The sequence below is a fragment of the Bufo gargarizans genome, unplaced genomic scaffold (genome assembly GCF_014858855.1).
Source record: "Bufo gargarizans isolate SCDJY-AF-19 unplaced genomic scaffold, ASM1485885v1 fragScaff_scaffold_486_pilon, whole genome shotgun sequence".
In the NCBI taxonomy this organism is placed as follows: domain Eukaryota; kingdom Metazoa; phylum Chordata; class Amphibia; order Anura; family Bufonidae; genus Bufo; species Bufo gargarizans.
The window spans coordinates 359,302-383,654 of NW_025334125.1; the positions used below are offsets into that span (position 1 = coordinate 359,302).

The window sequence follows — 24,353 nt, forward strand, 5'->3', positions numbered from 1 at the left end:
GACGGAATGACAGCATTTCAAAGGACAGTCATTTTGAAATGCTGGCATTCAGGGCCAGGGATCGCGGGTGGGTAGGGGGTACTTCCTCTTCCGCTCCAGTGTTTTGGAGATGGAGAGCTGAACGCTTCCGTGGGACATTGTGGAGATGCTTGGTGACACAGATGGTGGTGTTGCTGGCAGACCCTCTGTTTGCGGGGTGACAGGTGGCAGTGTCACTCCAGAGGTGGATGAAGAGGCCGGGACTGCAGCAGAAGAGGAAGCAGGAGGAGCCAGAGACCTTTCTTTGTTTTTGAGGTGTCTACTCGACTGCAGCTCGTGCTTTGCACTTAGATGCCTGGTCATGCAGGTTGTGCTCAGGTTGAGAACGTTTATGCCTCGCTTCAGGGTCTGATTGCACAGCGTGCAAACCACTCGTGTCTTGTCGTCAGCACATTGTCTGAAGAACTGCAACGCCAGGGAACTCCTTGGAGCTGGCTTTGGTGTGCTCGGTCTCCTTCACATCATCTTCCACCGAGTCTTCACCCCTTCCCTCCTTGTCGGTCTGCACACTTTTGAAAGCCACAGCAGTTGGCCCCTGTGTTTCATCATCATCTGACACGTGCTACGGTGGTCCTCCCATGTACTCATCTTGAAACATAAGTGGTTGGGCATCGGTGCACTCAATCTCTTCCACTTCTGGGGCAGGGCTAGCTTGATAGCCCTGGGACACCCTGCTAGCGAGTCATCAAAAAGCAGAAGAGACTGCTGCATGACTTGGAGCTCAGACTGCTTGGCTGATTTGCAAGGGGGTGAGGTGAAAGACTGATGGACATCGGCTGCAGGTGCTGATCTTTCAGCAGGAGACTGCGTGGGAGACAATGTAAAGGAACTGGAGGCACTGTCAGCAACCGAATCTACTATCACCTGTACTTGTTCTGGCCTCACCATTCGTAGAGCCGCATTAGGCCCGATCAAATACAGCTGAAGGTTATGTCGCCTACTCGCACCTGAGGAAGTTGTTTCACTTGTGCGTGTAGCTGACACAGATTGACCACGTCCTCTCCCTGTAACAGGAGCTCCACCAGCAGCACCACGACCTGGGCCACGTCCCTTATTTGACGTTCTCATATTTCTCAAATTTAGGATCTTGCTCAAAATGGGTGTTTTTTTTAATAACAGAATAGAACAGCAGTATCTAACGCGTGTATGTCACACTGACAGATGCAGCAAAGGCTGCAAATTTAGTTTTTTTGCCCAAAATGGGTGTTTTTTTAAACTCTGAATATTATTGCTGTATTTCAAGCTTGTATCTCACACTGACAGATGCAGCCAAGGCTGAAATTGTAGTTTTTTGCCCAAAATTTGTGTTTTTTTAATAACAGAATAGAACACCAGTATCTAATGCGTGTATCTCACACTGACAGATGCAACAAACTCTGCAAAATTCAGTATTTGGCCCAAAATGTTTATTTTTTTTATTACAGAATATGACAGCAGTATCTAATGCTAATATTTCACACTGACAGATGCAACAAGGGCTGTAAAATTTAGTTTTTTGCCCAAAAATTTTTTTTTTAAAACACAGAAAATTATTGCAGCATTTCAAGCTTAAACTTCACACTGACTAATGCTGCATAGCCCCAGATGGAGGGTATTGCCAAAAAATGGGTGAATTTTTAAAACCAGAAAATTATTGCTGCATTTCAAGCTTGTATTTAACAATGACAGATGCAGAAAACGCCACAAAATTTGGATTTTGCCCTAAATAAGTGTTTTTTTTAATAAGATAATGTGACAGCAGTATATAACGCTTGAATTTCACACTGACAGATGCAGCAAGTCCTGTAAAATTTAGTATTTTGCACAAAAAGGGTGTTTTTTAAAACCCAGAAAATTATTGCTGTATTTCAAGCTTAAATTGCACACTCACTAATGCGGCATAGGCCCAGATGGATGGTATTTCCAAAAAAATCGTGTTTTTTAAAACCCAGAAAATTATTGCAGTATTTCAAGCTTAAATTGCACACAGACAAATGCTGCAAAGGCCACAGGTGTAGGGTCTTGCCAAAAATGGGTGATTTTTTTTAAACCCAGAATATATTTGCAGTATTTTAAGCTTCTATTTGACTGTCACAAATGCACATATGCTGTGCTGGTGCACAGAACTTGCATAAAATGGCCGCCGCCGCCCACCTAACTAACAGACTGATAAAAGTTATTTTTCTGGGTCACTGGGCTCAGGGCAGGGTAAAAAAATTGTGCACTGCACCTAAAAACAAAATCAATGTAGATCGCAGAGTTAACAACCCTAACCCTAACCAACCTCGCCACTATGTGGTTGAGAAGCCTGGCTACCAGCCTCTTGCCCCAGGATTTTGGGCCCTCTCATCAGCCAGGCTTCCTTTGTTCACAAAGGAGTTTTACACTGTGTATTCTCCTGCCTGTGATACAATTGCATCAACTCATTGTGTGGAGTAATTGTATCACAGGCAGAGGGGAGGATTTTGTGTGGGAGTGTCTGAGTGTATTGTACGTGTTTATTGGTTGTCTTTACAAAACCCTGTGGTTGGTAGGTAACCTTGTTGGAAAATGTGTATAAGTCAATGCTGTGTGTTCAATAAAGAGTTCCTGTTTTACCCTTCATCATGTTGAGGCTGGTGTTTGGGTAACCGATCGACACTGGGGATTGCTATACGCTGAAGATTTTCTATACTCCCCTGGCTATACTATTAGCTCTTGTACGAGCTGTTCCTGCTCTCTGGATTTAGGAGAGGTTCACCCACTGTAGCCTGGAGCCTTGTCGTAGGTCCAGGGTGGGTAGGAGACAGTGAGACCTCAAGCAAGCTTCGGCGGTTCATGGGGTCTGCAGTGCTTACGGTGTCAAGTGGAGTGCTTGGAGTCCTCGGGAAGCGCTAGGAGCATCTATCGATGGAGGTACTTGGTCGGGGTGCCAGGAGATCTGTTACATTGGTGGCAAGCAGTGGGATGGCGTCCTAGTGAGAGGAGAAGCAGCTCGGAGACACCATTCGTGGATTGACAAAATTGAGGGCAACGTTAGTGTCCGTACAGTGTCCCTGGCTACAGCAGCAGGATGGAACCAGCAGTGGCATACGATGAGGAAGACCTGGATGGCCGGGATGCATTAAGGAAAGGCATCTGGTACCAGGCCCTGGGTAATGTACAATACCAGCGAGGTATGAGTCTCCCCAGTGGAGAGCAGCGATTGCAGAAACAAGTGGCCCTACGGATGCCCTTCCTGGGAGAGCAGCCCCTGGAGGAATGGGTGAAGGAACTAGAGCACCAGGTATGGCAGGAGCTATGTTTGGAGGAGGCCTACCATGCGCTCTGGTGGTATATGGCACAGTATATACCCTGGACAGCTGAGCATGACAAGCCAGAGGGAGAGGAGTTTGATGGTCCTGGCTTGTTATGGGAGTCCTTTGCAGAACCTGACTTCGGGAGCCCTGTAGAGTCCAGACTTCAGAACATTTTCTATGAGAGGGAGGCTAGGCAGGATTGGGATGACCCCAACGAGGTAGAGAAAGACCTGGCTCACCTAGCAACCCTGGAGTGGGAACTGGAGCACGACTACCGAGATCTCTTCCACTCCATTGAGAGGGCTCAGCGAGAGAGCAGCGTGTCAGACCCAGGCCCAGAGCCCTTAAGCTGGGAGAATATTGTGGAGGTTTACTGGGAAGACCCGACTGAAGTATCCCCTGCTTCAGTACCAGCTACACAGGTAGGGGACCTCATAGACTGGTCCTGGGGGGAACACCATATGGCAGGTGGAGATAGGACCGAGGTCTCTCCACCGGCCCTACAGGGATGCTGGACAGTCGGCCCAGATCCCCAACAGCAGCCAGAGTTTCAGGGAGTAGGGACAGTCGGCCCTGCTCCCCAGCAGCAGTATGTATTGCAGGGAGAGGAGAGCATCATCTCCATCCCCCAGCGGCCATTTGATATGCAGGGAATTGGGAGCCCAGTCTCCATTCCCCAGTGGCAGTGTAATCTACAGGGAATTGGGAGCCCAGTATCCATTCCCCAGCGGCCGTGTGATGTACAGGGAATTTGGAACCCAGTCTCCATTCCCCAGCTGCCGTGTGAGCTACAGGGAATTGGGAGCCCAGTCTCCATTCCCCAGCAGCCGTGTGATCTACAGGGAATTTGGAGCCCAGTCTCCATTCCCCAGCGGCCGTGTGATCTACAAGGAATTGGGAGCACAGTCTCCATCCCCCAGCGGCAGTTTAACGAACCAGGGGGAGACAGTAAGCCCCATGACAGTGCAGATGGGACCATGGTCTCTGCACTCACAGCACAGGGGATAGGGACAGTCGGTCCTGTCCCCCAGCAACAGGGCTGTTTAGCCAAAGGGGAGATAGTTGGTCTTCCCCCAAAGCAGCATGGTGGTCTATCTAAAGGGGAGACAGTCGGTCTCCCCCTACAACAACCAGGCTACAACCAGGCTTCTTCCTTGGTAGCGCTGGCACTAGGGCAAAGTACCGCTGGTCTCTGCCCACTCAGCAACCCACCAAGGCAGTCTACCAGTCCCCCACACAGCCGTGGTGAGGCACATGGACATGGACAGGTTTATCCCTTGCTCAGGTGTAGTAACCATTTATTGTGGGTGGGCTGTACTGCTGTTTCTGTTTTGTGGGTGGGCTGCTGGACTAACAAGGGCTCTGACCGGCAGAAGGTCAGAGACCCTGTTAGTCTGTTTGGAAAAGGGGAGAAATGTGATGAAACCAACCTCGCCACTGGGTGGTGGAGAAGCCTGGCTACCAGCCTCTTGTCCCAGGATTATGGGCCCTCTCATCAGCCAGGCTTCCTTTGTTCACAAAGGACTTTTACTAGCTTTTGAACCCCGGGTCTAATTCGTTCCATTTTGGGATATGTTAAAAGTCTATGTGTACTGTAAAGGGTGGGACATTGTATATTTGAGTAGTGATGTCTGTCCTATTGTCCCCACGTGTGTATTGGCGATTTCCCTTTGTCCTGAGAGAAAATTGACTTACTCCTCGGTTGTCTCCAGGACAGAAGACACTGTGTTACAATTGCATCAACCCATTGTGTGGGGTAATTGTATCACAGAGGGGAGGATTTTGTGTGGGAGTGTCTGAGTGTATTGTACGTGTTTATTGGTTGTTTTTACAAAACTCTGTGGGTGGTAACCTTGTTGGAAAATGTGTATAAGTCAATGCTGTGTGTTCAATAAAGAGTTCCTGTTTTACCCTTCATCATGTTGAGGCTGATGTTTGGGTAACCGATTGACACTGGGGATTGCTATACGCTGAAGATTTGCTATACTCCCCTGGCTATACTATTAGCTCTTGTAAGAGCTGTTCCTGCTCTCTGGATTTAGGAGAGGTTCACCCACTGTAGCCTGGAGCCTTGTCGTAGGTCCAGGGTGGGTAGGAGACGGTGAGACCTCAACCAAGCTTTGGCGGTTCGTGGGGTCTGCAGCGCTTACGGTGTCAAGTGGAGTGCTTGGAGTCCTTGGGAAGCGCTAGGAGCATCTATCGACGGAGGTATCCGGTCGTGGTGCCAGGAGATACGTTGCCAGTCGATGGTAGGGTTATGTTTGCTTAACCATGGTAAGCCCAGAACCATCAGAACAGGCAGACCCTCCAACACATAACATGAGATAGATTCCTGATGGAAATCACCCACTCTTAAATGAATGTCATTTACCACCTGCGACGGGCATTTTTGGGTAAGAGGTGCAGAATCTATTGCAAAGACAGAAATGCTTTTCTCTATAGCACTATTAGTCAACCCATGAATATGACCAATCAGGTTAACCACAGCCCCACTGTCGATAAATACCTCAATTTCCACAGTTTTGGACTCTAGCGCCACCTCAGCAGACATGAGAAATCGGGTACTGCCAGTAAATGACAAAAGTAAGTTTTCTTGCTCCCCACCCACACCACCAATAGTATTTTGGGGAACTTCCTTCATATGACCAGAGCTCTTACCAGCAGTCCCAGGAGTAGCCTCCCCAACTGCATAGGCTCCTCACAAGGCATAACCACAGGTGTCTCTTTACCATAAGTGTCAAAGAAAGCCGACCACCTTATTTGACAGTAGGTCCTGAGGGTGAGGACCCTTAGAACTCCCCCTCAGGCATCTATCCAGACGTACAGCAAGAGACATAGCTGCTTCCAATGACTCAGGTTTTCATGAAAGGCCAACGCGTCTTGCAGCCGCGCAGATAGACCCTGACAGAACTGGCTACAGAGAGCAGAATCATTCCACTCCATATCCATAGCCCATCTCCTAAATTCAGAGCAATAGATCTTCTGCGGAGAGCTCTCCCTGCTGTATACCACGCAACTTGGTCTCAGCCTGAGATATCCGATCCGGGTCATCATAAATAAGACCCAAGCTCTAAAAAACTTCACCCACCGAATGGAGGGACGGTGATACGGTCAGCAGAGAAAAAGCCTAAGACTGGGCATCATCTTTTAGCAAATAAATGATCATGCCCACAGGTTGACACTCATCCCCAGAAGAGTATGGACGCAGCTTAAAGTATAACTTACACGATTCCCTGAACCGAATGAAATTGTCACTACCCCCAGAAAATCTGTCCGGGAGGGCAATCTTAGGTTCAGGGTAGGCCTGGTACCCACCATCGGAACCAGACGCCTGTGGTCTATCAATCCGTAAGACAGCTACCTCCAATGACAGTCCCTTTAGCTGTTCAACCAGTGCAGACATAGGATCCATAGCTGCACTGACCTGAACAAAATGGAGTTTTTTTATGGTGGCAGATAATGTCACGATCAGTTTTGGGGAAAACTTCCACACTGAACACAGGAGGGAAGGGGAACAGTAACTGGGCCTGGAATCTAGGGAAGGAACAGGACACCTCCTAAACAACCCTGATCCGGGCCCTAACTACCTATCAATATGAATAGACCTTGAAGGTAAGAATATTCATATGAAGGATACCTAGGCCCTTTATTCCCTATAAGGCCCTGGAATAAGGTTAGAACCAGAGACAACCCATTCCTCCCCAGATGGACAAAAGGAAGTCTCTGTCTCAGGTCCAGATACATACAACAGGGAATATAACAAACAAAAGCGACACTTAACTTATGTAGAGATGGACAAGCAGGAACACCAGAGATGACCTCACACCAGCTCAGCCAAACCCAAATGAAAGTGTTCTACCGCATAGTCAGAAGGGTGGGGTCAGACTATAAAGGGTAGAAGTGATGACCACTGAGCAACAGCTGAACAAAAGGGAAGTGATCATTAACCCTATCAACACTGAATCAAGAGAACTCAAGGAGGCAGTTAGATTCATCCATGCTGAACCAATCTCCTTGATCTCCTGACCTCAGTCACCTGAGGGACCATGACAGTGACAGAGTGGTTAGGTGAGAAAAGCATAAGTAAACCACAGAGTAGTGAGGTGGCAGCAGCATGAGGAGACCACAGAGTAGCCCAGTGACAAAGTGTTGATGTGGCAGCAGCATGAGGAGACCACAGAGTGATGAGGTTGCGAGGTGTGGCAGGAGCAGCACTATGAAGTGCCTCTTGCGCTGTGGCATTAGAAGAATTCTGATATCTCTGACTTTTAGTCTAACCAGACTGTCTGTTAATCTGTAATTCCTCTAGCGCCATTCTATAGAAACAGTAGGTTTAACCCCTTTAGGACACAGCCTTATTTCACCTTAAGGACCAGGTGTAACGTGTTGCCGAAGTCGCACTTAGTCTCCCATCAGCCACAGACCTGCTGCTTAGCTTCGGGAGCGAGGATATGTGTTTGACCTCGTTCAAAGGGAGACTTTGCTACCTGGGAGGCTCCCTGCTCCTAGGTCTGCCTTGAGCGCCAAGCTGATCACTCGGTGCTCGACTGGTCGGTCTGTCAGTCATGTGACGCTTATGGAGAAAAGTCGGCCGGCACACGCTGCAATGCACGCCGCTCAGGGATAGGAATTATTCCACGTATGATTGAAAAAAAGATCCCAGCAGACGTGACTTCAATGCTCGTGAAATTTATTGACGCGTTTCGGCTAAGTTGCCTTTTTCAACTGTTGAAAAAGGCAACTTAGCCGAAACGCGTCAATAAATTTCACGAGCATTGAAGTCACGTCTGCTGGGATCTTTTTTTCAATCAGTCATGTGACGCTGGCCACGTCACATGACCCTCACTCCCCACTATAAATACAGGAAGCCTGCTGGCCACAGGTTGCCTGTTAATTTAGGTTCCTGGCGTTTGTTGGATACCTGTATACTTACCTGATCCTGTTTCCTGATGATCCTTTGCCTGCTCCTCCTGTACTGCGCATCCCTCCTGGTATTTTGACCTCGGCTTCCACCTCACTATTCTTTGCAGACTCCTTTGTTACTTCTCGACTCTCCTGGTATTTATGACCCCGGCTTCTCCTGACCATTCTTTGCTTATCCCTCTGTACTGCGTTGTCCTCTTGGTTTTGACCCAGTCCATTCACTATCTGTTATTTGTCTTGTCTGTTCTTCCCGCACGTATCCTAAGTTAGGGACTGCCGTCCAGTTGTCCCCTGTCATCAGGACTCGTGAGGCAAGTAGGCAGGGCCAGGGGTGAGGGTGGAGCGCAATGGTCACTATCCTCCCCCCTCTGTGTGTGTGTATGTGACCATTACAGATTAACAGGCCCAATAACCATTGTATAATGAATCCTCTGGTGACCCTAACTGACCATGTCTCTAATCTGACGCAGATGGTACAGGAGCTAGGGGAAAAACTCTGTTCTTTTGAGTTAGGGCAAGGTTCTTCCACTCCTCAGGCCTCCAGTCTGCATTTTGAGCCCCAGATTAAGCTCCCAGAACCCTTTTCTGGAGACCGGAAGAAGTTTCTCTCTTTTGAGGAGAGTTGCAGACTTTACTTGCGTTTGCACCCCGTGTCCTCTGGCCCTGAGAGTCAACGCATGGGCATTATAATTTCCCGACTACAGGGTGATCCCCAGGACTGGGTGTTCTCTTTACCTGCTGGCGCCAGTTGTTTAACTTCTGTGGAGGGGTTCTTTCAGGCCCTGGGTATCCTCTATGATGAACCAGACAGGGCTCTGGTAGCCGAGACGGCTCTAAAGTCACTGGTTCAAGGCAATCTACCTGCCGAGGATTATTGCACCCAATTCAGAAGGTGGTGTGTCCCCTCAGAATTGAATGAACCAGCCCTGATGAGTTAGTTCAGGTCAGGTCTGTCTGATAATTTAAAGGATCTTCTGGTCAGTTATCAACTTCCAGAGGCCTTAGAGGAGATGATGACCCTTGTTGTCCGACTTGACCAACAGGTTAGTGAGAGAGGACAGGAACCACAGTTCTCTTCCCAGATGGTGGTCCAGCCAAAGGCCTATCCCAGAGACAACGCTGAGGTCTCCATCGAGGAACCCATGCAGATTGGCATGACCCTAGGGAATCTTCGCTGCAGACATGGAGAATGATTTTACTGTGGAGATCCTGACCGTCGGATCAACCATTGTCCTAAGAAGTTCCTCTGTGTCAAGTCTCCTAAGGCAAGTCAAGAACAGGTACACCCTGATTTTTCTAAATGTAAGCTTTTGGTACCCATTATGATTTCTCTGGGGGTAGATAAATGGGCAGTTAAGGCCTTTATTGATTCTGGCTCAGCGGCCAGCTTTATTGACTCTGAGTATGCTGTAAGATTGGGTATTCCAATGTTTGCTTTACCAACTCCTATCCATGTCATGGCTATTGATGCTACTCCTCTTATTGGTGGTACGGTGAGCTCATGTACCTCAGAGATTTCCCTAACCGTGGGTGTGTGCCACTCAGAGAGATGTTCCCTTTTAGTCCTGGAGAACCTACCGGTTGAGGTGGTACTAGGGTTGCCTTGGCTCCGACTACATAACCCCACTATAGATTGGTCCAAGGGGGAGTTGGTGAGATGGGGGCCTAAGTGTGACTCGTGTTTGTCCGTGGTACAGGCTGGGGTCTCAGTAAAGTCTGATACTTTACCCACTGTTGTTAGGGAATATTCTGATGTATTCTCATCACCAATCCCTTAGGTTCTACCCCCCATAGACCTTATGATTGTACTATAGAGCTAGTAGAGGGGGCCAAGTTTCCTAAAGGGAAAATTTATAATCTTTTTAAGCCCGAACGCAAGGCCATGGAAGATTATATTAAGGATAGCCTGTCTCTCCTATGAGGGCTGGGTTTTTCTTTGTTAAGAAAAAAGATGGTGGTCTTAGGCCATGTATCGATTACCAGAGATTAAATAAAATCACTGTCCAGAATAGATAGTCCCTCCCATTGATTCTGGATTTATTTAACCAGGTTCTGGGGGCAACTTGTTTTCCAAGATTGACCTGAAAGGGGCATACAATCTAATCCTAATCAAGGAGGGAGACGAATGGAAGACGGCGTTCAATACTCTGGCAGGACACTTTGAATATCAGGTGATGCCTTTTGGACTCAGCAATGCCCCAGCTGTGTTCCAAAACTTTATGAATGACATTCTTAGGGAGTTCTTAGGTAAATTTGTTATTGTCTATCTTGACGACATTTTGATATTCTCTCCTGACTTCAAATCCCATGTGTCTCATGTTAAACAAGTATTAGAGGTGTTGAGGGAGAATCAGCTATCCGCTAAGCAAGAGTAATGTGTCTTTGGTGTACAGGAGATTCTGTTTCTAGGGCATGTTCTGACTCCTCACACCTTCAAGATGGATCCTGGTAAGGTACTAGCAATTAAGGAATGGGTAAGACCTTCATCCTTAAGGCCTTACAACGGTTCTTAGGTTTCGCCAATTACTATCGTAAATTTATAATGAATTTTTATGAAATTGCTAAACCGTTGACCAACCTTACTAAGAAAGGGGCGGATTTGGAGAATTGGTCTACTGAGGCCATTTCTTCATTTGAAAAGTTAAAAAAGACATTCAGTAGCGCTCCCATTCTGATCCAGCCTGATCAGGAGAGACCTTTTATTGTGGAGGTGGATGCGTCCAAGGACTGCGCAGGAGCAGTCCTTTCACAAGGTCCTGCTAGCCTCACTAACCTGAGACCGTGTGCCTTCTTCTCCAGGAAATTCTCTCCCACGGAGAGAAACTACAACATAGGGAATAGGGAGCTGCTGGCCATTAAATGGGCATTTGAGGAGTGGAGGCATTTTCTGGAGGGGGCAAGGCATTGTGTAACTGTTGTCACTGACCATAAAAACCTTATGTTTCTCGAGTCTGCTAAGAGGTTGAATCCCCGTCAAGCCAGATGGGCTCTGTTTTTTACTCGTTTTGATTTTTCCATTACGTTCAGGCCGGGAAGTAAAAATGTAAAGGTGGACGCATTATCTCGGAGCCTCCATGCTTTTCAACCTACTGAGGTACCACCTGAATCCATCCTACCAGCAAAAAATTTCATAGCAGCTCTAACCAAGGATATCTTGGCTCGCATTAGGTCTGAACAACATCTGGCACCGGTATCCACCCCAACAGATAAGTTTTTTGTTCCCGTACAATTTCGTCTCCAGCTGTTGGGTGAGTGTCACGATTCTGCCTTTTGTGGACATCCGGGTGTTGAGGGCACTAAGGATCTGGTTTCTTGATCTTATTGGTGGCCCACTCTAACTAGGGATGTCAAGTCCTACGTGTCAGCCTGTGAGGTTTGTGCCAGGTCCAAGACACCTAGGATTCGCCCTGCTAGTAACCTACGACCCCTACCCATTCCCAGTAGACCCTGGTCCCATATCTCAATGAGCTTTATAACTGACCTACCGCCGGCGGAGGGTAAGACTGTGGTTTGGGTAGTGGTTGATAGGTTTAGCAAGTTGGTCCATTTCATTCCCCTGTCTAAACTCCCGAATGCCAAAACCCTGGTGTCTATTTTTGTGAAAGAAATTGTTCGATTGCATGGTATCCCGGAAAATATTGTTTCTGACAGGGGTGTGCAGTTTGTGTCCAAATTCTGGTGGGCCTTCTGTCAAAAATGTCAAATTTCATTGTCTTTTGCCTCTGCCTACCACCCTGAGAGTAATGGGCAGACTGAACGCCTTAATCAGTCTGTGGAACAATTCTTGAGGTTGTATGTTGCTGATGACCAGCAATTATGGGTTAAATTTCTTCCATTGGCTGAATTTGCTTTGAATAACCATGTCAATTCTTCTGCTGAGGTTTCACCTTTCTTTTGTAACCATGGTTTCCATCCCCGTTTTCATTCTGGGTAATCAGTCTCCTCCTCTAACCCTGAGGCGGATAGGCTCTCTTCTGAACTGTGCACAGTTTGGGCCCGGGTTCAATCGAAATTAGAAAAGGCACAAAGCTCTCAGAAACTCAAGGCCGATAGGAGACGTTCAGGGGGGGGGGGGGTCAGGTTGGGGATAAGGTATGATTGTCCTCCAAGAATCTCTCTCTTAAGGTAGAGTCTAAAAAGTTTGCCCCTCGTTTCATTGGACCATATAAGATCACAGAGGTGATTAACCGGTATCATTTAGGTTGGAGCTGTCCGAGTCATTCCACATTCATAATGTGTTCCATAAATCTCTACTTAAAAAATATTTTGACCGGTAGTACCATCGAAAGCCTCGCCTCAGCCGGTTCTTGTTAATGATGCTGTTGAGTATGTGGTGTCAAAAATAGTGGATGTCAGGAAAGTGCGTAATTCCTTGCAGTACCTAATTCACTGGAAGGGGTATGGACCTGAAGAGAGATCTTGGGTACCTGCCAGGGAGGTTCATGCTCCTAGACTTGTTTGAAAATTTCATTTAGAACACCCTGAAAGGCCATCGCCTGAAGTCTTGGGTCCGGTGGCCCCTCGCAAAAGGGGGGGGTACTGTAAAGGAGTGCTGAAGGCGCACTTGGTCTCCCATCAGCCGCAGACCTGCTGCTTAGCTTCAGGGGCGAGGATCTGTGTTTGACCTCGTTACCAGGGAGGCTTTGCTACTTGGGAGGCTCCCTGCTCCTTGGTCTGCCTTGAGCGCCAAGCTGATCACTCGGTGCTCAACTGGTCGGTCTGTCGGTCATGTGACGCTGGCCACGTCACATGACCCTCACTCCCCACTATAAATACAGGCAGCCTGCTGGCCACAGGTTGCCTGTTAATTTAGGTTCCTGGTGTTTGTTGGATACCTGTATACTTACAGTACCTGATCCAGTTCCCTGACGATCCTTTGCCTGCTCATCCTGTACTGCGCATCCCTCCTGGTATTTTGACCTCGGCTTCCACCTGACTATTCTTTGCGGACTCCTTTGTTACTTCTCGACTCTCCTGGTATTTATGACCCCGGCTTCTCCTGACCATTCTTTGCTTATCCCTCTGTACTGCGTTGTCCTCTTGGTTTTGACCCGGTCAATTCACTATCCGTTATTTGTCTTGTCTGTCCTTCCCGCACGTATCCTAAGTTAGGGACTGCCGTCCAGTTGTCCCCTGTCATCAGGACTCGTGAGGCAAGTAGGCAGGGCCAGAGGTGAGGTTGGAGCGCAGTGGTCACTATCCTCCCCCCTGTGTGTGTGTGTGTGTGTGTGTGTGTGTGTGTGTGTACGTGACCGTTACACCAAGCCATTTTTTGCAAATCTGACCAGTGTCATTTTAAGTGGTGATAAAAAAAATTTTTTGGCCGATTATCTTATGATGGGGCTCATTCCAGTGGTAAGGGTACGGGTTTCACCCCTGGGGATAGGTTCTTGGAGGGGGTGGGCAGGGAGGCAAGCGTTGATTTTTCCGCACGGTCCCACAAGCGGACGTGGATCTTGCGGCGAGGGACTGGAACAAGGGGATACTAGTATAAAAGTTATCCACGTACAGGTGGTAACCCTTATCTAGCAGTTGGTGAATAAGGTCCCACACAAGTCTCCCGCTAACACCCAGAGTGGGGGGACATTCTGGGGGTTGAATACGGAAATCTCGCCCCTCGCACACACAAAATTTGTAAGTGTACCCTGAGGTACTCTCACAAAGTTTGTACAGCTTCACGCCATACCTCGCCAGCTTTGAGGGAACATACTGGCGGAAAATGAGTCTCCCCTTGAACGCAATGAGATACTCATCAACCGCGTCCTCCCTTCCAGGTACATAGGCCTGTACAAATTTGGCCCCAAAGTGATTGATGACAGGCCTGATTTTGTACAGGAGGTCATAGGCAGGATCACCTCGGGGGGGGCATGCTGTATTATCTGAATAATGCAGGAATTTTCGGATGGCCTCAAACCGGGAGCGTGTCATGGCCGTACTGTAAAGTGGGGTCTGGTAGAGGACGTCCCCACTCCAGTAATACCTGACACTAGGTTTCTTGACTAGGCCCATATGCAGCACGAGGCCCCAAAATGTCCTCACCTCGGCTGCACTGACCGGCGTCCAGCCACCGGGCCTAGCCAAAAAGGAGCCCGGGTGTTCAGCAACAAACTGTTGGGCGTACAGTTTCGTCTGCTCCACCATTAGATTTACCAGTTGGTCATTGAACAAATGACTAGAAAAGTCATATTCAGTGAAGCCCACTGTGGAAATCTGGATTCCTGGTTGGCCTACAAAATCAGGAATCACAGGCTCAAATCGCTCTGGGATACACCAGATAAGTTCACCGGCAGGGGGCTCCGGTGGATTTAACTGGTAGGCCAGAAAACTAGGCGGTCCCGTTGCTCCGCCTGGCCGTGTCTCCACTGCCTTGGGGGCTCATCATCATCGCTAGATGATGAGGAGGACGCGGATGACAGCAGAAAAGTGGGGTCATCTTTATCCTTACTAGGACTCTCGGATTCGGAGGCAAGCTGGGTGTATGCCTTCTCGGCCAAGAACATCCGGCAGGCCTTAGGGGAGTGTGTCTGCGTGTAAATCTATATTAGGTGTGCATGGGAGCACGGGTGTTCCCGGACTTATCCTTAAAACTAAAACTAAAAAAAGCGCAAAAAATTTGAAAAAATTAATAAAAAATTCAAAACCGCTGATCAACCGTCCGAAGTTGATTAGCGGTGGGGTGTGCGATGTGCTAACAGTGGCTGGACGCTAAGAGTGCCTGCCACAGTCAGCGTACGCACACAAAAAAAAAAATTGTGCGCCCCAAAAAAGTTGTGGGGGGAGGGGGCGCAGGGGGTCAACTGTGCTGTGGACCCCAGACACCCTATTTAGGGTGATGCTATCAAAGTTTTTTTCCCACTCACTTTCCCATTTATATCCCTACATAGCCCAACCTTTCCCTAGCCTTTCCCTAATTACATAGATGATCAGATGGGTGTTGCTGGGGCACAGATTGGGTGCTGGGACACAGATGGGGTTGAGATCCACACGTGCAGGCAGCCAAGATTTAAATCTCCTGCCCGCCCACCTACCAATCAGAGGCGATCTCGCAGGATGGTGATTGGTGGTGTACCGATCACCATCCTATTCCGGGTTATCGGGTCCTCAGAGACCCGAATAACCCGGAAACACAGCAAACCGCAGGTCTAAATTGACCTGTGGTTTGCTGCGATCGCCAACATGGGGGGTCACAGGACCCCCCGGCGCATCTATCCAAGGTGCTTGCTCATTGATTTGAGCAGGCACAGGGTTCCGATCACCTCCCGACGGGCAGCGGTGATCGGAACTTTACATGACGTACCGGTATGTCATGTGTCCTTAAGTACCAGGACAACATGTCGTACCGGTACATCATGTGTCCTGAAGAGTTTAAAGAGCACACCAAATGCTTGAAATAACTTCTTTATTAACTTCAACTTTTCTTTATATATAACACTGCCGCCTCCACAGCAGATAGTCCATGTACATAACACGTGTTGAAAAGATATCACAAAATGATGGTATGCATAAGATGGTGATTCAACTGTGCAATCTTGTCATTCAACATAACATGGGGAATATATTTCTCTCTTGAGTATCTGTACTCTCACTTTAAGTTATTTGAGCACTTTATGATCTCTCTGAGAGGTAAATCTGTGGTCTAACGAATCGTTCACTTGCTCTACTTGGTTTGCAATTTGCTCTATACAATTGCTTATGATCTGTTATGATCAGTTCGCATTTGTATGCAATTTTTGGATTGTATGGCTCAGTATTTTGTTTGTATGTGAACTTTGTAGTTTGCAATTGGTGGAACTGTAAGTAAACACACATATAACTAGTTCAGTATACAGTTCTAATCACTATATTAACAGTAGGAACATTATATAACTGTTTTAAATACCTATTTTGGTCTCTTGCTTCCATAAAACATAGCTCTTAGTGGAGTGTGTATCTGTTCAGCTCCTCTATCTGGTGAATAATGATTCCAGCAGCTTCTGCTAGGGGAATTTCCCACCCAAGCTGTGTGTGAGGCTGGTTGTAATTGGTTAAAACTCCTGGGCTGTGTGAAGCTAGCTAGGATTGGTCAAGACTCCTGCCCAGCAACAACAGTTTAACTCTATGCTTTATGTTGTGTCATTGAGCTTACCTTACATTATATAATGAATCTTAAAGGCACATTATCTTTTTCAGCTTCTGTGGATACAAAATATAGCTGTAAATAACTCTGCTTTTGTCTTTAACACACAAACTTAGGAACTGTATTAAGGTTACTGGCAGGTCTAGCTGTATAAACATATAAGCTGTATTAGCAACCTAGGACAGGTCTTAGCTGGCCAGCTACAGCAATCATCACCGCTGCCTTCCATTGAAATGAATGGGAGGCAGAAAGAATGCGGCAGCTAGTGGGGTTTTGACGCAGTTGTCCGCGCCAAACTTGCTTTGTAAAATCTATTATGTTAATGTCATACTGTGCAGCAATAACAGTGACATCAACAATGGGGTCATGCAGTATTGATGGCACTATAGGGCACACTATGGATGGCAGTGCAGGGTACACTATGCATGGCACTGTGGTGCGCACTGTGAATGAGGCCGTGGGGCACACTATTTATCACACTGTGAATTACAATCTGGGGCACTATAGATGGCTCTGTAAGGTGCACTATGGAGGGTACTGTTGATGGCATTGTGTGGAGCACAATGCTATGGCACTGTGGGGCACACAATATATGGCAATGTGAATGGCATTATGGATTTGACAGTGGAGAACATTATGGGTGTCACAGTGGGGCATATTATGAATGGCACTGTGGATGCACTATGGATAGCACTGTGGGGCGCACTTTGGATGCCATTGTGGATGACAATATGAGTGGCACTGTAGTCGCACTGTGGGTGGCACTGTAGGGCACCTATGTATATATGTATAGCACTATGGATTGTACTGTGGGGTAAAAACGGCACTGCCGCAACTTTAAGCTGCCACTCCATGAGCCAAGCTGTATTCATTGAAATTAATAGGAAACAGAAAGGATGTGGCTGCTGGTGGGGTTTTGGTGAAATTTTGGTGCAACTGTCTGTACCAAAACTCCACGGTGAAATCTGTCATGTGAATAGCCTCTTAAAGCTTATGGACATGACCTTATTAGTTTTGTAGTCTGCAAATCACCAATCTTCACCGTCCATGTGCTTTCAACATCCATAATGCTTTTCCAAGTGCACAACAAGTCCTCTATTGGTCCTCAAAATGCGAAACATGAACTCATTGAAGTCGATGATGGTATCCTTATTTTACGGATGGGCGATTTGCAGCTACGATCATGTTCATGAGGCCTTAGATACACCGCTCAGTAGGCAGTGTCACACATGAGAATCTGTGATATGGGAACAGTAGACTGAATGGCAGATGATAGAGATATACAGTGGTACAATGAACAGTATTGGACATGACAGGTTTAGATACACAACAGTATCGTACAAGATAGAATTAGATACACAGCAGACAGTACCACACACAACAGGCCATGTTACATTACAGACTGTGTTGTACATGGTAGAATTAGATACAGATGTGTGTTGATGTGCTTGCTGATTATAGCTGTTTATTGCACTCTGGAGATGTTCCTTGTGGACTGACACTGATGTGATGCAACAAACAAGGATTCATGTATGGGTGAGGTAACATGGCCACAGGAGGTGCAGTAGATGTGGTTACTGCAGACTGAACAGTTGGCAGGCGGGGCCGGCCTGTTACTCATCACACTGCAGAGCAGCTAGGCTTGTTTACAAATACAGTTAGATAGTGAGGTAAACAGGAAGTGCTGGATGTTAACATTCCTGCCAAGACACTATTATGCCCAGACAGGGGGAAAGAAAGCAGAGGCATGAAAACTAGGTAGTCGGGGCATATATGTGCACTGTGAGGGGACCAGACAACATCTTTTTATGTTAACACCTTTATTATTACCATAGGCACCATATCCATATAAGTCACTGTGTCGGATACCACAACTCATCTAATTCCCGTTTCTTTAATTCTAGGTGCCACAGTCCCGGTGTAATGAAAGATGTGCTCCTGGGTTCAGAAAAGCTTCTAATGGTGGCTATCACAGCTGCTGCTATAATTGTGTCCCGTGCTCTGAGGGTGAAATATCCAATATAACAGGTAAGTTGTGAGACATGGTATAGTAATTAGGGCTGCCAGAAAATTGTGAGTAAAAGAATATTTTATAAAAAAAAACAAAAAACGATAAAACTATACAAGTTTGGTATCGTCGTAATCATATTTGAGCTGCAGAATAAGGGATGTCATGTCATATTTAGCACACAGTACCTTGGCAGAAATGTATAATTTTTTTATTTTAACCCACAGATTTTTTTCCCCGTTTTCCAATACAAGACATGGTAAATTAAATGCAAATAAAAAAAATGCATCTCATCCCCCAAAAAATAAGCCCTCAAATGACTGTATGAACAGAAAAATAAAAACATTTTTTATGGCTATTGAAACATGGGAATTGACAATTCTAATCCTGATGCCTCACCATTAGAGATGAGCGAATTTTTCAAAAATTAGATTCGGCCAGTTCGCCAAATGTTTCAAAAAAATTTGATTTGATCCGAATTTATTTGTTGTGAATCACGTAAAAAAAACTGCTATTTCATGGCTGCAGAGACCCTTTATAGTGGTGTAGAACACTGTACCCTGCAGTAACACGCATAGGGAGTCTGCTGTGGTAGTGAAATAATACTGTGAGTCAGATTTATCATGGAGACACCAGATTTTATATTATTATATTAATATATAAAGAAGAAAAAAAGAAAAAAAAATGAAGCCCCTTCATCACCCGGCTTCCAAGTGCAATCAGCTACATCATTATCATCGAGTACTGTCTGAACATCACTGATGTCCTCCTTAACTGTCTCTGGGTCAGGAGCCTGACTGCTCACAACACCAGCTCCCATGCCACTCTCCTCATCACTACTTGCCCGCTAACCAGAGGAAGCGGCTGATGTCTCCTCCAGATCTTGGCTGGGCAGTAGCTGCTGACTGTCCTCTAGTAGCCCACCTCGCTAAAAAGTGGAGCCGAACCTACGACATATAATACTTCTCGAGGTGAGGGAATTGAAAATGACAGAGGAAGGTTTAGGACAGGTGGAGGCATATGGCCTGCTCCCGGGCCATGCCAACTAAGCGTCGTGTCTGAGGAACCCACTGACTCTTGGCTGGGGGTGTCTGATGTCACTTGGGACAAAGTGGATGACCGAGTCAACCATTCAAAAACCACTTGGTTGCTGGTCAAGACATGACCGCTAGATGACACCTGGAGCTCAGGCCTTTCACTGTGATCCCTGCTGCCACGCCCCCTTACTCTGCTGCGACCTGTGCCTGGGCCAGAAATATTTAGGCCTCTGCCACTCCCCTGTGCAGGGCCTGGCACTTCTCTGTCTGACATACTGTTAGAAATAACTAAACAAAAATGAGTATAATTGATAACGTATCTAAAATAATCAAAAAATTCTCTGCCTATGTGGCTACTAAAAAATAAAATAATAAATCTTTATTAATGGTATATATTAAAACCTTCACACAGGCAAAAGTGCCTGTGTGAAGGTTTTAATATATACCATTAATAAAGATTTATTATTTTCTTTGACATACTGTTAGATCAAGTAAATAAATAAAAGGAATTTAAAACACCCCCAAAAACTCAGTAATTTTCTCACTAAAGCGCACAACGGCTAATAAGCCCTTTTTTTTACCCCACTAATACATGCCAAAAAGGGCTTTAGAACATATAACTGCACCTCTGAACGTCAAATATATTTTTGTTTTGCCACTAATACACTCCACAAAAGGCTTTAGAACATTTAACTGTTCCGATTACCTTCAAATATATATTTTTATTTTTCCACTAATACAAGGCAAAAATGGCTTTAAAACATATAACTGCACCGCTGATCAGCAAATATATATATATATATATATATATATATATATATATATATATATATATATACACAGTATATATATTTTTACGCTAATACACGCCACAAAAGGCTTTAAAATATTTGAATGCGCCGCTGACCGGCAAATATATTTTTTCTTTTTCCACTAATACACGACAATATGGGCTGTAATTTTCACACTTCACCACACAACTGCACCGCTGATCAGCAAATATATATATATATATATATATATATATATATATATATATACACAGTATATATATTTTTACGCTAATACACGCCACAAAAGGCTTTAAAATATTTGAATGCGCCGCTGACCGGCAAATATATTTTTTCTTTTTCCACTAATACACGACAATATGGGCTGTAATTTTCACACTTCACCACACAACAACTAATAAGCCTTTTTTTCCAACTAATACAACCCAAAAAATTCTTTAGTTTAGATCATATAACTGCATCGCACAAGGGCAAATAAGACCTAGAAATATTTCCTTGTAATAAACCCTGCTAATGGCTGTATCACACAGCACTTGCTCCCCAATAATAAGAATGGTTTGCTGGAATTACAGAGCTGTATAATAGCAATTTGGATCCCCAGTCAGTGCAGCATTGTGTAATAGGATTGTTCCCATTACCCAGGCTGTAACCTCCCCTACTGAACCCTGTTTAATGTAAATGCTGTGGATTGTTTCCTCCCTATCCTTCCCCTACACCTTGAATAATCTTTCCCTGTACTTGAAAATCTTTTTTTTAGCACAATGACGTTTTTTCTAACATTGTCCCTAGTGCTTGCAGACGTCTTTCCCTGCACTAAATACTCTGGTAAATGGCAGAATCTAAGATGGCTGACTGTATAAATAGGGCTGTGACATCACAGGGCTGGCTGGCTGCTGATTGGCTGAATGCATGGCATTATGGGTGATCCCGCCTTTCTCCATGTCCTCACACGTGCAGCAGTCATTTTAGGAAAAAATGTGATTCGTTACCACAAAGCCCAAGGAAATTCGGCTTCGGTGTGAATCGAATTTTTCCTGAAATTCCATATCTGTTCGATCTCACGCTGCATAATAGTAGAATATAAGAGTCAACCGATGAAAGGAGATCTTACGATTATCAAGTAAAAAACACTCTTACCTAGAGGATTAATCTTTAGAAAATGATTTAGTAGATTTAAAGCATTCACATAACTAGAAAAGCTACAATTTATGGGGAAATTGTGTGAAGTGGGCAGAGTAACTGGGTTGATTGGCTGGAGTAACTGTGGAAAGGCTGGACTGGGCAGAGTAACTTTATGGAGTGGGCAGAGTAACTGTGTGGAGTGTCTGGAGTGAGTAAAGATAGTAAACATTACACTAACCAGTTGATTGATCAAATTTAAAAACTGCACATGGCAAGCTTGATAGAGTGAGAAATGCATTTCAACTTTTATTTATTTATATAGCACATTTAATTGCAATGTTGTTGCCCAAAGTGCTTCACAGTTACATTAAAACATACATTTATAAAAACATTAGCAGCATTATCAAACCTAGCAGATGAAGGTATGACCACATGCATTTGGGGGGTCTCAGCATCTTGACGTAGAATGGAGGTGAAGGTGTGCTATCTGTTTGATGATAATCAGTGTTCACAACCACTGTTTCCTAGCAACGCTCATGCCCCGTTTATGCAGGCTCTAAGCGTGTTCACAACCACTGATCAAAACACAATACACAGGACCATGATAGCTGTAATAACTGTGCAGTACTCCTGACTGGAGACAGTGCTGCACCCTGGAGATGTAAATGTGGTCCAACAGTGTTTTTTTTTTCTGTGGTGGCTGCCCAGACCAGTTGGGTCCATCCTCTTGAGCAGTGGTTCTTAACCTTGTTGGAGGTACTGAACCCCACCAGTTTCATATGCGCATTCACCGAACCCTTCTTAATTGGAAAAATTAAATATGATTTTTTCAAATTCAAAACATAGGTATATATTTATACATAGGTATACATAGGTATATATTTATACATAGGCACAAAGTGAATAAAACCATTAAAGAACAAAACCATAAAGAACAAAGAACAAAACCATTAAAACATGATTTTCACACAAAAATAAAAACATAATAATGAATATTTACTGCAAATCAGTGTGACTTCTGCTGTTGTCTTTCAGAGACCAGGTCAGAAATGCACGGCTTTACCTTGGCAAGTGCCACTCTCATGTCATTTTCGCAACAAAGTCTGTTCCTTTTCTTCGTTTTTATGTCCAGCATCCTTGAAAAGGATTGCTCGCAAAGATATGTTGTAACAAACGGTATGAAAAACTCCAGAGCTTTCTTAGCAATAACAGGGTACGTTACCATTTGTTGACACCAAAACGTTGAGAGCGTTGTTGTTCTGAAGAGTTGCTGTTGAACCTGGCTCTGCTGAAGTTCAATGATTTCATTCATCATTAACATCTGTTGTCTCAACACTAAATGTGAACGGCTGTCTCACCCATGCTGGATATGACTCTCTTGTAGGGAAGTATCCATCAAGAGACGTTGCAAGCTCATCTAAGTGCGTGGCAATTGCTTGCTTCAGTTCCGTGGGTACAGAAATGTCTCCGATTCCAGATACATCTTCGATCTTTCTTACACAGTCGTCTAGCAGGGGAAAGTTTGCGAAGTTATCGTTCTCTATTCGTCGTTTCCATAACGGTAGCTTTTTTTGAAAAGCCTTCAGGTTTTCTTCCGCTTCGATGATGTTGACTCCACCGCCCTGCATCTGTTGATTGAGATGATTTAGAGCTGCAAAGATATCAGTCATGTACGCTAAAATGAGAATGAACTCAGAATCTTTGAAGCAATCTGCATGACAATGTTGGTGCTCTTGCAAAAACAGGGCTAATTCCACACGCACGGCAAAAACACGATTCAACACCTGTCCCCGGGATAACCACCGAATGTTGGAATGGTACAGAAGTACCTCAAATTCAGATCCCATTTCTTTACACAGCTCCCTGAAGATGCGGTGCCTCAGAGCACTATTTCGCACATAGTTCACACATTCCACTACAATTTTTAATACTTCTGCCAGTTTTGGAGGCAAGGTTTTTGTTGCCAATGCATGCCTATGCAGAATACAATGCGTAACAATGATGTGTGGTGCATCGGCTTTCACTAGCGCACCAAAACCAGACTTTCTTCCCAGCATGGCTGGAGCTCCATCCGAACAAACTGCAGAAACCATATCCCACGAAAGATTGTTGTCTTTGAAGAAGTCATCCACAAGTTTCTTCACATCGGCTGCCTTAGTTGTTGTTTTAAGAGGCTTACAAAATAAAAACTCTTCCTTTATCACGTCGTCTTTCACATAGCGCACGAATACTGCAAGCTGGCTTAGATTGGAGACGTCTGTGGTCTCGTCGAGTTGAAGGCTGAATTTTGCCGGGCTTGAAATCAGATCTGCAACTATTTGAGCCAAGATGTCTTTGCTCATGTCCTCTATTCTGTCGCTGATGGTGTCATTTGAAATAGGAATTTGGGATAACTTAACTTCAGCCGCTTTTCCCAGCATGATATTCGCCATCTTCAACACAGCTGGTTTTATGAGTGTTTCACCAATGGTGTGGGGTTTGCCCTGCTTTGCGATCAGGCAAGCAACTTTGTACGATGCTATGAGGATCGGTTTGTTGATGGGTACAAAGCCGAGAACAGGCAGACTAGCCTTTTCATTGAATCTGGCTCTCCTCACCTTGACATCAGCGAGCTTTGTGTTCTTGTATTTTCCATCTCCATGCAGCTTAAGGAAGTGTTCTCTTAGTTTTGCCGGTGCTAGACTAGAATTGCTCAACTTGGCATTGCAAATCATACAGTTAGGACGCTGACTCCCATCACGTTCCGTTATACATGTGAATCCATATTGTACATATTCGTCCGACCACTTTCTTTTTTTGCTCGACATAGTTAGTATGAAGGGATAGGCCAAGCGATGTTGCGTGATCACCTGCAGCCAATGATGGACAAGCGGAGCGAGTCGGGTGTGTGTCTTGACCTCCAGAGCCGGACTGGGGATACAAAGCAGCCCTGGAAAAAAAATCGATGTCAGCCCCATAAGTCACTGCGCCTAATATACTACTGCCCCCCCCTCCACTATCTAATACACTGATGATCCCTCCTTTGCCTAATACACTGCTAACCCCCTTCCCCTAATACAC

The 24,353-nt window shown here is 45.6% G+C and overlaps 1 protein-coding gene across 1 annotated transcript; it reads right to left on the reverse strand.

Moving 5' to 3' along the window:
* Window positions 1–22,597: 22,597 nt before the first annotated feature.
* LOC122922571 (protein ZBED8-like) lies at window positions 22,598–24,007 on the reverse strand. Its single transcript, XM_044273231.1, has one exon. The coding sequence runs from the start codon at window positions 24,005–24,007 to the stop codon at window positions 22,598–22,600; it is 1,410 nt and encodes a 469-aa protein (XP_044129166.1).
* Window positions 24,008–24,353: the final 346 nt, after the last annotated feature.

Coding starts and splice junctions, on each gene's coding strand:
- LOC122922571 (XM_044273231.1), bottom strand. CDS start 24,007: ATGATTTGCAATGCCAAGTTGAGCAATTCTAGTCTAGCACCGGCAAAA.